The following is a 15,366-nucleotide window of genomic DNA, read 5'->3' on the forward strand; positions in this document are numbered from 1 at the left end:
AACACAATGAATTTATGCATACTTCACAGTTATTCGATCTCTGACCTCCTTTGGCCTCCAATAGTAATGCTTGGAAGTGATTACACGAATATGTTTTCGATCTGCTGTGAGTAAACTTGCGGCAAATTCAGTAAAATTTTTCTGTACTTAATAGCTGCCAAATCAAAAAAAGCTGTCATAATAAAGAAATAATATAGAATTCTTAAGTACTGCCATATCATAAAAGTTTTTATAAAAATATATTTGTTAAATATGTAGTTATCACTGACTTATCAAATAGGCCTCGTATGTAAATATGTATACTGATATATTTAAAAATCAACAATAATTGTAACATACGAGTAGTAGTCTATGAATTTAATTTAAAAAATATGTTTTTGTTTTTAATTTAAAAAAGAAAACGAGTCAGAAATATTTTGATCTTTTTATAGTAACAACAGTAAGATAACTATGTCAAAGAAAGGGACTTTATTCACAGCATTTCGGTAAGAACTTTTTCAATGATGTTTCTTTAATTTGTGTTTAATTTAAAATAATTAAAAAATATATATATATCATATTTATAATTTTGTTATCACTTTAGGCCATATTGAATGATTTCTTTTAAAAAAGTATTTGCTATATTGCTATTTCAGTTAAATATTGGTGTTAATCAGTTTTTTACTGTTTCAAAATATAATCTCCATATAAATCGTTTTTTTTTCTTATGAATTAACAATATCCATAATTGTTTAGAGCTACTATTTTATCGGTTCTGTAACATCTAATCTGTGTTTCGAATAAATTTTTGTGATGGAAAGATTTTTCTTTATCTAATTCAATTTTACGGTACATCAGAGATAAAACTACTTTGTCAGTATTAGGTTTCGTAAAGTTTTTAGATGAAGATATAAAGCTAATCTATATGATTATTCATAACTTATAACACACTGGTCTGATGTCTGAACTGAGTTTTGGGCTTCCTCTATAATTACCTCTATGTTGACCGTTCATTCACTAATTTTATGATCAATTAATTTCAGTATTTACGTTATTTTTCTAGTTCTTAATTTTTTTGGCCGTCCATATTTAAATGTTGCTTTGATGGAGGACAATCCATTTTACGAATATTTACATCCCATTGTAGTTGTTACATATTAATTCGTTTATTATTCAGTGTAATATTTTCTATTCAAAAATATTTAATTTCTTGTCATCAAACCTTGTTATGGACCATGCGTAATATATATCATATTACAATATATATAGGTACATATTTCGTTTTGTCAGAATTTATATGCAGGCATAACTAATCATATTACCAGGTTACCATATAATATTACCATGTTTACAACATTGCCAAAAGCAAAGCTTTGCGTGTAATTATTCGAAATTATACCTATGGTTGTAGTCCTTGAATGTGTGATATATTCAAAACCTAAGTAGAAGAAAGTTCTCTTCTTTTGAGAATGTTCATGTTTCAAGACTGGGGAATATTCTTTTCTTCGCTGTTATTTGTGTTATATTTATAATTTTTTGGGGTATGCAAGAGTATTTCAGAACTCTATGTAATATATCTCTATCTATTGAATCAAATAATTGGTTAAAATTAATACAGAAGTGATAAAATTTTGATTGTTTGTTTAATTTTTCAACAATTTATCAGATAGTGAGAATTTGTTCGGTTGTAGATTTGTCTAATATAAAAAGTGCTTAGTAATTGCCAGTTTTGTAATTACAGCAAAGTTGAGCAAAGTCAGTTGACATTCAAGTAATGTAATTGTTACAGAGTCTGTATAAAGGTATAATCATACCACGGCAACATTATTTGTGAAATAGACTTCACTGATAAATGGTTCGTCTCTGTAGAACCATATCAATTTGACTGGTTCATAGTGCTATAGGCACTATGTCAATTTGACTGTGCATGTAATATATTATGTTTGATTATTTTGCAATTATGATAATTTTACGTTTTACTATATATATTGTGAATAATATACCCATCTTAATTTTATTGACACTGATAGCTTTGAATTTAATATGCAATTAGCTTCATCCTATTATAGACTTCATGATATATGCTTCTATACTTTTTAACTTATTTTTCTTAAATATACTCTTAATTAATGAAGATCTGAAATAATTTTTATTAGTTTATTAAATCCAAATAATTATTGCATTTACGTGCGTTTGAACAAAAACATATAATACAAAAACATATATAAAAACTAATTTCTAATTATATATGCATACAGGAAATTATTAATTTCTTTATAAAAGATAATTAACCCCAGTATCTACATTCAGATCACAGTCACAATAGAAGTGTATTTTTAGTAAACTCTGCTCTATGTATAACCACTCCATGTACAATAACTCAATGAAGAAATTGTTTGTTATTAAAATTTTCCAAAGTTAAGTACTGCTAAGTATACTTCGCTGTCAATAGTAAATAATAAAATTTTATTCTATATAAAAATTTTATTCTATACATATGGTATAGTACAATCATATGGTTATCTGCAGCTTACCTACATTCATTGCAAAGAATTATGATGTCATTATTTTACTTCCGTAATTAAAATTTCTTTTCCATAAATACGACTGCCTACTTCATGAAATATAGACGACAATCAAATTGAGAAAAAGTTCATAGATTTAAATTTTTATATTTAGAAATGCCTCCTTGAAGCAATTTTGAAAATATTTCAAAGAATTGTGTGTCCACTTTAAACTTAGTAGCGTAATATATCTGATGTGTGTGTATTAATAAAATATTAATTTAATTACACAATTTCATAATAAAAAATATTTGATTTAATAAAGTCTTAATATGAAATTCCATCTACACTCACTATAAGAATAACTTTATTTTTTTTATCAAATTATGTCATATTTAATAAAAGCATCTCAATATGAATTTGCACTAATTTAACTGTAGTAATTTATAAGTAAATTAGTGATAGCTAAAGATAAATCTTTTGAATTTAAAATTTTATGTTCAGAAATGATTGAACATGTCTTAAAAATATTTGTTAGAAATACATTGCTATGCCTTGGATTAAAAAACCATCAAACACATTCTCCTGTCCTGAGTATTGCTATACTCAAAAGACTGTTTTGAGTTGGATAATGTCCCATTATTGCTAATGTGTCTAAAACAAAGTAATCAATAAAACCTGATAATTAAATTAGGAGTTATATTGAGATTTTGTGGCAACTCAACTAATTAAGTCTGAAGTCAATGATCAAACATATTTCACTACTTAATGATTTCGTTAAAATACTGCATTTAATTATTTATAAATGATTTTAAATTTGACTGAACCTTGTGGCCTCGATATTTTTCTTTTTAGTTTTATTATTATAATGACATAATAAATTTAAGAATGTACATATCCCCCAACAAATGACTCTCCGTCTCGCACAAACTAAACCCTTCATTCCTAGAGACCTTATCATATTCCGAAACTACGTTAGTATTATTACGAGGTAGGTGTGATGGTGTGACCTGCGTCCAGGCTCCGCTGCTGCTTCAGTTGACTAGCCTTGCACTTCATCCTGGTGTAATACATCCACATGCTCCAGTTACCATCTGTCGAAATTTACTTTTTCCAACTTCCGGATCTTTTCAGCAAACATTACTATGTGATTTTTGTTTGTTTTGTTTTCGATCATTTTTTTGTCAACGTCCTTAAGGAAGAGAACACTAGCTTGCGCTACTAGCACTACTCGCTTGGATATCCACTTTTTGCATTCAAAGAATGTGTACTCTGCGGTAACATACCAGTGTACTCAGCTCTGCAATATATGCAATTTGGTGATTTTACTTTGCACATTCGGTAGAAGTAGCTGTTGAAATAACTATGACCATTTAGGAGCTAAATTAGGTAATCCCTTGCTACTCAGTTTTTTAGATCTAAAATAAGCCTTGTGGTCCATCGTCCACTTACCACTGCTTTAGAAACGGTGCGGTACGTTGAAGATATCCTCAAAGCTGTTGTGCGTTGCACTAACGCTAACGTTTTTTTGCGATATTGTTCTTTTAGTGTATCTTCCCATATCTCACTTCAATACACGAGAATGGAGTTTACCGTCGTCATAAGGAGCTATCTTTTGCTCTGTGTGGGTCCTCTTATGTTTACCATAAGTCCCATCAATGCTGCTGTAGTTTCGAATGCTGTAGCTTTAGTTTTCGCTTTCTTAATCTGAGTTCAGAATGTTAGTCTAGAATCCACTTGAAGGCCTAAATATTTAATTGTTTTCTGCGACATTATAGTATAGTATTAGCTCCGTTTTCTCAGCGTTCGTATCCTTACCATATTTAGTTTCCATAGCTTTCATTGCGCTTCTTTTTCTGTTGTTTCGTGTTCCTATCACTACGGTTACGTCGTCTACAAATGCTACCAAGTACTTATTGTCTGGTATTTCCAACTCTAAGATACCATCGAAGTTATAGTTCAGGACCGAGTACAGATCTTTGCGCTGCTTCTGATGTGATCTGCTTTTCTGTTGGTCCATCACGAGTGTTATAAATTGCTACACGGTTTTCCAGAGATTAACTACATTTATTCATAAAAGATTTTATTTTATGTTGTTTTCAAATGCAGTCCATTTGTTATCCACGTTATGCTTTGTTACTGCCCAGATATTTGAATTGGTAGACAGCTTCGACATTTACTTTTGTGTTTAAATATTTAAACGTGTTTCTTTTATGTAGAATTTATTTGTCCATCTTTTTTCTAGGATATCATTCTGTCTTTCGTATTTGATCTTGTTTAACGCGTTGTAGGTGCTGTTAGTTATAATTTTGGTGAAGTTATGAAGCATATGCTATTCATTGTACATTATATCGCAAAACTAAATTAAGTATGAATTATAGCATCGAAGATGATGGTTTAAGCATGACTTAAGTCAGTATTAAAACTTAAAACTATGTCATGGTTACCACAAATACAAGGATTTTTAGTTGATGATGTTAACAATTTATTTCCATCACGTAAAGATGATTTCTTCTTCTCATGTTGACTAGAAAATTGAATATTTGTTCCAAAGATAATGTGGATTTAAATGAAATCATATTGCAGACCATTGAGAAAGACAACTATATTCAACTGTTTGATTTTCATTTAGTTGATATATTCTGACTGCGATTATATTTTTAATTTTAATCTTATTTTAAAGTACTTTACAGTTTGTTTTTTTCATAATTTCAGTTACTTTTGTTTAATGAAAACAGGTTACCTACCAACATATCCACTGGTTTGTTGCTACTAGTATAATTGTTTTCTATTGAGACGTATTTATTGACTGTTGTAATTGCTGATATCTTCTTCTTCTAATATAGCGAACAATACTAATCTGAAGTCAAGTTTTATAAATCATAAATCATATTATAATCTGACTATTAGTAATAAAAATTAATAACATAACAGAGTGGATATTTTTATTTAAAATAGATACCATACCTACATTGCGTTGAAGAAAATTAGTTTAGTACTCTTCTATAATTTAAAGTTATTGTTCTTATGCAAATTAAAATTTAAAACTATAATTATCATAATTAGTTTTATATAATCTCTACTTTAAAATATCTATATGTTTGATCATCATATGTAATAGTTTATGGTTATTTTTAATTATAGTTTTTCATATTTCATTTCAATTTTAAACGAAACCAGTTTACCAATGTCTTTACAAAGCTTTTTGATTTGAATTCTCAGTATTTTATCTTCTGGGTACTAGCACGAATTATTTTAAAAGTGAAATCGTGTTTTATGTTTGAGGCAAACATGTTAAAATATCTTAAAATAACTAAATTGCTAAATCTGCATTGTTTCGTTTGTTTTAAAGTGAAAATTTGTGCATTTTCCTCAGTAATGAGTATATTAATAATCATTTCATTATTAATAATTTCCCAAAATGTTTACGCGCGTCGCTTGAAACGTTGTGAATTAGCTGGGGAGTTGTACATATTGGATGTGCCTAAGGCGGAACTACCACTTTGGATTTGTATTGCGGAATATGAAAGTCGTTTCAATACACATGTTATTGGTAGACGTAATGATGACGGATCTAGCGATTATGGTTTATTTCAAATCAGCGATAAATTTTGGTGTAATCCAGCAAATGATACGGAATACTATGTGTTCAATGAATGCAATGTCAATTGTACTGAACTAATCACAGATGACATTACTAAAGCGGTTATATGTGCACGTACGATACTTAAGCAGCAAGGTTGGTCAGCATGGACCGTTTACGAAGAATTCTGTAATACAACATTAATAGACGCAGATGCTTGTTTTGAATAACATTTTCAATTGTCCTAAAAACTTGATTATGATCGTTTATTAATGTTTCGAACTGCAGATTATAAAAATATAGTATTTATACATATTCATACACATTCATTTGAATTTAACAGTTTAATGACTGTTTGAACAGTTTTGTGAAATAATTTCTTAATAAAAATGTTGAAAAACGGGTTAAAAGAAATAATGAAATTAAAAATACAAATATGTTAAGGATTGTTTAATTTAATTTAGGTTGTGTTAGGTTATAACGGTGATCTTATGAATATTCTTAAGCTCAGAATATGGAATTATTTAAAACCATCTGTAACCCTTAAAAAAGATCAAGATACTCTTTAAGAAAAGTTGTAACCTATCAAGATTTTGTAAGTGAGCTTCTAGAACTTTTTTGTGTAGCTCACAGTAGCGACAATAGTCATTGAACAGAAGGTACAATTTTTAGCAGGAATATCACTTCGACATTGATCACTTTGCATTCTTATTATAAGAAGTCAATGAGATTGTGAAACTTTTCCATCCTGTACTCAATTGCTCAATTTGTAAAGAATTCATTGTTTACAAAGCGCTAATAGCAAGCCGCATAGTTTGAATGTTCCGAATGAATTCCTAAGGTACCCGTTGGTCTAGCTCATTTCCTTTGTCATTGTCTGCAATATGCGATGTGTGATCGCATACCGAGGAAAGACAAATGTTAAACAGCGACAACATCTCGTTTAAAGATGGCGTAGCAGTCAAAAACCGTCGTAGATGTTATATGTCTAGCTTAAGATGACTAGAATTCGCTGATATGTGGTTATATTTCATAATGATTTATATATTTAGATGTTAGTATATTGTCCGTACTTTTGCGTAAAAGTAGTTGTGTGTTTTGTATATAAAATAAAGAATAAAAATTGATGCAATGGTTTTCCAGCGAGTGAATACTTAAATTTTAAATCGAGTGTTAAGCTTACAATGAGCAGTTGTTGTGTTCACTCCTTCCTCTTGTTTTACTTATTTATTTATAGGTATTGGTGTCCCATATTGGTATTGGCAACGGCCATATTGGCAATCAACCAAAAATATTTGAGCTGGAGACGTAATTTGTTTAGCACTACGGTATGATGGGTCTCTGCGTACTAGGAAGACATGCTATGAGACTGGCTCGACCCTATAATGACTTTTGTGGTGGTTGTGACTCGGTGGTTGAGATGAAACCTGTACTTCATCTATTATTGTTCATCATTGGCTAGAAGAAAATTTAAAATTTTTGGTGTTGCTTTTTTTTTTTTATCGACATAGAGCTTTTATCCTTCATAATTATTGAATCGGCTAAGTTTTTATCTATATATTTATCAGTTTATGGATGGGGGTAAAGTATACTAACGTACTTAGATAGATTATGGTCTGTACGGCTAATTATATATCTTTTTGTTTTGGCGTTTCTCCGGTGACCTTTGGGTATGGGTCCATAATCATCCAAGTGGTTATAAAGCTATGAGAGTGAGAAAGCTCCAGTTAGCATATAGTTGGATGTTTGGACACACAAATAGACAAATTTAGGTTGGTTCATTTCTACTTGTATGGGGGAGTAGTCCCTTTCGGCATTGTTCGTACGCGGATCTTTAGTCTGCTTATCAACAACGCTGATCCGTGGTATCACAACGAGCCATTATGCTCAAGTGTGCTTTGATCACATGGCCACCACTTGAATATTACTTACTAACTATTCTCCCAGGCAGATCTGTAGATCTTGAGTTACCTGAATAAATTAGAATTAAGTAAATGCTTGCATAAATTACGATAAGTAAAGGATTTATCAATTAATTCATAACATGAGTAGTTTTTTTTAATATGTCTGGTTATAATACAGTATTGTCCATTTCTAATTAGTTGGGCTTACAATTTCACTAATAATAACGCATGTTAATGTCAACTCATTTTTTCACGTCAAATTCACTGCAACTATTTTATACGTAGGTATATATAGTATGTAAATATTGTTCATAACAGCGTGTCAAGTCAGAAGCTGGAATATATTTCATTGTATTAAACGCTGCCTATATTTCATAATATTATCTTAATTAAAAAATTATTCTAATTTATTAATGTGCAAAAAAGTGGAGGGGGGAGTGCTCTTGGGTATTCTATTAAACACACTTAATCAATCTATTATATTATTTAAGAAACGAATGCACGACACAATTTTGATTTTTATTGTTTCAAAGTTAAAGTATAAACTAATAATTAAGAATAAAATATGCACTAAATATATAATTTACAATTTTTATGGTAGCAAGATCAAATAATAAATGCCGTATAAATATATCATGGAAAACAAGTTTCGGTTCCATATTAGCACCCACGAGTGACGCTCAGATTAGGCTTCCACTGAATTAATATTGCAGTTCAAATATATTTAAACCATTTAGCTTAGCTGACTTTGTAATCAGTGTTGATTTCGACGTTACTATAAACAATAATTATTATGAAATATTCAAGTAAATATTGGATCGTTTTTTTGTTGTTAATATATATTTACAAGGGACAAACAAGAGTGTTAAGCCGTTGCGATTTGGCACGTGAAATGCATAAATTGGGAGTACTCAAACAGGAGCTGCCAGTGTGGGTGTGCATCGCTCGTTATGAAAGCAAATACAATACTTCTGCCATTGGGCGATTAAATGGAAATTGGTCAAATGATTTCGGTATTTTTCAAATAAGTGATCGATTTTGGTGCGTTTCATCACCAAATAGAACATCACAGAATTTGTGCGCTGTGGATTGTAAATTATTACTAAGTGATGACATAAGGGAATCTGTTCGCTGTGCACAAACAGTAAAAAAACTACAAGGCTGGAAGGCATGGGCTGTTTATAGAGCTTGTAATCGCATCCTACCGAATGTAAACGAGTGTTTTTAGGTATAAAAAGTGTTTTATGATACAAACAAAAAGACAACTCATAAAAAATTATGATGTGAAAATTCAAAAAAAAAAAATTTAATAAAATTGCTACATGTTAAACAACTTGAAAAGACTGATTTATATGAATGAGGTTAAAAAATAAATTTATTTTTTCAACATTTTTATTGAGCAAAGGAATTATTAATGGATACAGTGTTCGTTATTCTTCACATTCATTTAAGTTCTAATGGTCGTATAAGTTGAAATGATATTCATTGTCGAACACAGATAATCGATGTGTATTATACCACGTCTACCTGTAAAAACATTACCTCTTGGCCGACAGATCTAGCTTATTCTTTTTGCCCAAAGAAATCTTGATTTGCCCGCAAAAATTCACTAAGTTCACCTATCTTAATCTTATGCTATTGCAGTGAAAAGGTCACTAAAGTTTAATCCAAGTTCACTTAATATATAAATTCTGTAACTTGTTTTCCATATAAACATATTCAACATTAAGAGTTAATCATGTTAATTTTGCGCTTTTTATTGAAGACACATTAGACTTTTTTTTTTGGTGGTTCGTACTATATAATTTTTATCTTATTTTGTATAATTTATATATATATTTATATTGTACAATTTATTTAAAGTTACCCAATCAATTCTAAGTTTTATCCTGCTAATTAAAGTACCGCTTGTGTTTATAAAAAATGAGCGGTAAAAATTCATTATAAAATAATTCACATATAATCTTTAAAAATTAAAAGTTTTAAAAAGTATCGGGTATTGCTAATTGAGAAGAAGACCCACATCTCAATCTTTTAAGAAGTTTGTTGAGCTGCAACTATGTTAGTTGAATTAGCTCATTTTAGTTTTAAGTTATTACACAAAGATTAAATTTTGTTTTGGTAATGAAACGATTAAGTGATGAATCAGTTTTATATAAAAACTGCCGCCCATAAAAAGCAGTTTACGAGTAGTACAAATATGTAATGGAAAGTCAGGAAATGTTCGTAAACCGGAGTCGTTCTCGTTCTCCTTCATACGATAAAAACATCACAAAATGATAGGAAGATAATTGTTATCTTAACTTATCCTTAATATTTCGTATCGAATATAAAAATCCTCTTTAATATCCGGAGGAAGATATTTTTCTCGAAATTATAAATAAGAATATTTATCAGTTTATATAATAAAATATTTTTATATTTTAAGTTTATCAAAAAACATTATGTTATTAATTGTATATATATTTAAAAATCTCAATAATACAAATTATATTTTTTTATTATATTACAGTAAAATTAACTTTATTTTATATGTTAATTAATTGTTCTTTTTTATTTTTCAGCGTAAGTCCTGGTACTTTAAAAGACGTCACCATGGATAATTCATGTAAGCAATATTATTTATATATTAAATTTATACTGTACAATTAAATAAAATAACATTACCATCTATTATAACTTATTTCACTGTTACTATTATTTTTTATTACCTGTGCTAAATTATTTTTCTGTAATAACAATATAAATAACACTAGCCAACATATTTGGGACCAGATTTTAACTAAGATATCTTAGCTAAACCACTTCTGTCTTAGAAGAGTTTAAGTTAAACAAATTTTAGAGAAACATGGATCTGTAATATACATTTCTGAGACCAAAGAATAAAGTGAATTTTTTGGTACAAAATTGGTTTTTTGATAATTGATCACCTTGAGGAAGATAGCATATAATGCAACTTACTATAAATTTAAAGATATATTCACTGAAAAACTTCTCTATATGAAAAAAAGATTTGCTTCATCAAAACAACATATCATTTCAACTTTTGGGTTTTCCTTATATAGCTAAAATATATAAATTGAATTTTGATTGATTGTATACTTCTTTAATTTACCAGATCTGGTCAGTCTTCAAGACTGAAAATTAAAGTCATTACAAGGTCAGACGTAAATTAATAATTTAACGATCTTAACGCAACGCATTATTTAGAGAGGATAACTCTGAAGGTGCATATTTCGTAGAACCGATGACGCATATTCTTATTTTTTCATTTTTTTGTTGTTTTATTTATGTACTTTCTGCTCATTTTTTTTTACAGTATCATTGTTATAAAATCGGTAATATATACAAATGTACAATGTTCTTTATATTGACACATTTTTTTTTAAATTGTGATTTATCCACCTGTTATATTTATAACAGGTGGAGTCTAAAGTGAACTGGACTACTTTAAAAATAGTTGTTTGTTATGCGGTCATCTATTGGTTATAATACAAATCTTTAAGGTAGATCGTAGGAGATGGGTTTAGTAGAAAGTTTGATGTCTATTAACATAATAGAGGAATTATAATCGTCCCTATAAAATGTATAAATTTTAGCAGAACATATCTGCTTCATTCTAAATAAAAAGTAGCAACAGGAATAATGAATATGGTATATTAACTGATTTAAAGTAAACTAAGATATGGCTGATTATCATCTTCATTATGTATAAATTCGACTTAACAGTACTACCTAGTATATTTTACGTAACTAGAAATATTCAAAGCTGTCAGCAAACTTGTTAAAAGAATTTAATCTAATACTTTGTAGAGTGTCGTTAAGAAAGTTATAAAATGATGTAATCTCTTTTTCATGTTCTTGCTTCAATTATACTGGAATTTATTTCAGTATGAATAAAGTGAGATAACAATTAATCGTGACGAAAATTATGTATAATTTCAATTTTATAGTTCAAATGAAGATTTATTATTGCTTTCATGCTGTTCCACAGAAGCAATTTCGTATTTTAAATCATTTCAACTCACTCTTTATATTTTAAAAAATAAATATGTATAAATTCTATATACTGAAGACGCAACATATTTTTTAGTAATATAATAATTTATAATTCAGAGCGCTGACTCTGAGCTTCAAATTTGGCAGGGCACAAAAAATTATTTACTAATAATTAAATACAACAATTATTTCCAAGACCACTGAGGATGCATATTTGGCAATACTCGAAACAGCTGTCAGCCAAAAATCCAATTAATTAAAATAATATAAAAAAGAATTTTTTTTATAATTATATAAAAATAATATAATTTATTGTTTTAATGACCAAAATTTTTATTTCTAATTATGTTTTTGAAACATTATTTTATTTAAAAATAATATACATTCTAAATTAGTTTTTAAAAAAATTTGATTTACACAAATATTTCAACTATATTTTATATTGATCTTTCAGGGTACTTATTTAATAGTTTTATAATATATCAATAATACCAAGAAATAATTATACTTAACATTAACAACAATGTTTATATGTTATGTTAATTACAGATGGTGTAGGATACCGTTCTCCCTGCGTGGGCTCCCAAGGGTTCATGTCTGGACAAGGAAATTCTCTTCGAGAGATCGAAGAACAAATTGTGTCTTTACGAAAGGAAAACTTCAATCTAAGACTACGTGTGTATTTTTTAGAAGAAAATGTGCCAGGATATAATCAACCAGATAAAACCATACCTGAAGATACACTTTTAAAACAATTAGTTGATTATAAGGTGTGTATTATTAATAAAAAGTTTTAGTTTTTTTTATTGTTTATATTACAATTTAAGGTTGAAGTAGAAATGCTACGTAAAGATGTTCAAGATAAGCAAGAATTGCTTAAAGAAGCTGCGGCTGCTCTGACACATATGGAGGAGATAGCAAACGAAAAACAGATGCAAAATAGTGAAGATAATAAGAAGGTATTCATATTCCTCATTATATATATTTTTTAGTATATATTGGTGTAATCTTATTCATTTGTTAGATATTATTTGTGAATGCTAAATTTTGCAAACATTTGCAAATAAATTTTATTTTATAGTTTTAAAGAGGATATAAGAACCATAATTTTGTTATTGTGTGTTATTACTTTCATCAAACAAAATGTGTTCATACTAGTATTAAAGTAGTTTACTATATTTTTAAAAATTTGTTAAAAATATTCAGAATTGAGTAATAATGTATATATTGGTACAATACTAGTAACTTTCTTCCGGTTACAACAATAACAATAATCAATAAAAATAATAATAATAATGTGAAAGAGATAAGTACTGGTATAATCAAAATTTTGACTATTAACATAATTTAATTTCATATTACCAAATATTCCAACTATTACCAAATATATAAATCAAGATTGATTTATATAGCGTTGTAAATAATAGTACTCCAATACGAATGTTATATTATATTTGATCATATTAGATAGTAATTCCGACACGTAGACTTAAATGCCTTTGCAAACTTTTAATTCTTAGTTTTATTTAATTTTTTTTTATTTAACCTGATTATGAATTCGATCTATTGAGTTCTAATACATTTTACTAGAATCATCATAATTATTTTTATAGCTTTTTATACCACAACTATATTCAATTTTGCCTTCCAAATTAATTATAACTAATATTTCAAATTTTTAAAATTATTTTGTGATATGGTGTTCCTCCAGATTTAATCATTAACCAATCATATATGACGCAATTCCACGATTTTGTTAATTATAATATTTATTTAAAATAATTAATTTAAATATTTCTAGTTTCAGATATATATTAAAAAATAGTTATTTGATTTTTGTTATTCTTATCTTTAATTAAATGAAAAGTAGTCCATGTGTGTGTGTGAGAAATATAATTGCTTATAAGATATATTAGTTTTATTCTTATTTTGTTTTGAATAACATTTATTTTTTTTACAAACTTCAAGAATTTTCAAGAAAAATCAAGAAAAAAAATAAAAATTCATTAGAAATAAAATAAACTTTTTAATTAATTTCAGGATTGTAGTCAAACATCGGAAGAAATTGCAACAGGTGAAAACATAGACAAATTAAATAATATGGCAGCGAACTCTAAGGTAAGTTTTGCTAACATTTGAAAACTATCAATTATTTTTTAATTTTATAACGTATTGTTTTTCCAATAGATAAGTGAACTGGAAGAGTTACTGAAAGCATCTAATGAAAAGATTAATGACTTCCAAAATCAAATATCTGCACTGGATGACATTCTTACACGACGAGATGAAACAATAAAAGAATATCAAGAACAAATCAAAGAGTTGCGTTGTCAAAAATCAGATCTAGAGCAGTCATTAGAAGCAAGAGAGAGAGAAATTAATACCGTAGAGGTAATTTAATTATTAATACAATCAGTAGATAAAAGTAATTTCTATTAGTTTAGATTAACTTCAATAAATTCTTTTTTTTATAAGTTATTATTTATAAATAATTATAAAAAGATTACTTAATTTTTTGTAATACATTGTATTAAATATCCCCCAAGATGACTACAATAAGTCTTTATACTTCTAATGGAAAAATCGTTTCTGAAAATAAAAATTTGGCTCTTTCTTTGAAAACTACTCATGAACTTTATCTTGAACAAGAACGCTATGTGAACCTAATAGAACCCCAATTGCGAGACCAAATGTTTTTGCTTGTTAAATTTCAAGTAAGTTCAATAAAAAATTTTTTTTATACCGGAACGAAATAATTTCTTACACAATTTATCAATATAAGTTATAATTTAACGTCACATTTTTCAGACCGAAGTCACTGTTATATTTAATAGAAACTAGTATATTTCATAAAGAGGTTTTTATATGACATAATAGTACTACAAATGATATAAAACCGATTTAAAACTGATGCCCACATGGTGCGAAGGGGGCGAGTTCAACTAACTGTTGTTTTCATTATAAGTTATAAAAGTGCTAACCTTATTAAAACCTTTTTGTCATAGAATATAAAAATATGTTATAGTAATAGTAATAGGTTTTTGATAGGTTAGCTGACACCCAGGGTAGTTAGTTCATAGTCTTCCATACTGAAATGTATAAACCTGGACAGACTTGCATATTTGTTTAATTGTATTTGTTCTTAAATATACATTTAATTATATATTTAGAAAGGAAATTAATAAACGCCCATTTATACAAACATGTTTGAAAAGATTTCGTTCCGTAATAATGTATATGTGATAGTTGTTCAATAATATATATTGAATTTTGAATTTTATCTCCAATATAATCAGAACGAACTGACCTCAAGGAATCAGACTGTATTATATCTGCGGGACTATATAAATAACTTAACTGAAAAAAAGAGCAATGACTGTCAGAAGTGTAAGAAATA

General features: G+C 28.1%; 2 protein-coding genes across 4 annotated transcripts in view; both read left to right on the plus strand.

The window, feature by feature from the left end:
* Positions 1-15,366, plus strand: part of LOC119675278 (centrosomin) — a 33,951-nt gene that overhangs the window by 11,526 nt on the left and 7,059 nt on the right. For 2 of the 3 annotated variants that reach the window (XM_038086469.1, XM_038086470.1), the window contains exons 2-6: positions 10,535-10,578; positions 12,519-12,739; positions 12,797-12,928; positions 14,010-14,087; positions 14,157-14,360. In XM_038086469.1, the coding sequence (XP_037942397.1) occupies positions 10,535-10,578; positions 12,519-12,739; positions 12,797-12,928; positions 14,010-14,087; positions 14,157-14,360 (679 nt within the window). Of the gene's footprint in view, positions 1-404; positions 486-10,534; positions 10,579-12,518; positions 12,740-12,796; positions 12,929-14,009; positions 14,088-14,156; positions 14,361-15,366 lie in introns of those variants that run through there. The other variant, XM_038086471.1, reaches the window with a different exon arrangement.
* On the plus strand, positions 5,862-6,333 carry LOC119681777 (lysozyme 1B-like). Its single transcript, XM_038095053.1, has one exon. The coding sequence runs from the start codon at positions 5,862-5,864 to the stop codon at positions 6,294-6,296; it is 435 nt and encodes a 144-aa protein (XP_037950981.1). The 3' UTR covers positions 6,297-6,333.

This window comes from Teleopsis dalmanni, chromosome 2, assembly GCF_002237135.1.
Source record: "Teleopsis dalmanni isolate 2A chromosome 2, ASM223713v2, whole genome shotgun sequence".
Classification (NCBI taxonomy): Eukaryota; Metazoa; Arthropoda; class Insecta; order Diptera; family Diopsidae; genus Teleopsis; species Teleopsis dalmanni.

Excerpts from the sequence above, each read along its gene's own strand:
- LOC119681777 (XM_038095053.1), top strand. The coding sequence starts at position 5,862 with ATGAGTATATTAATAATCATTTCATTATTAATAATTTCCCAAAATGTT.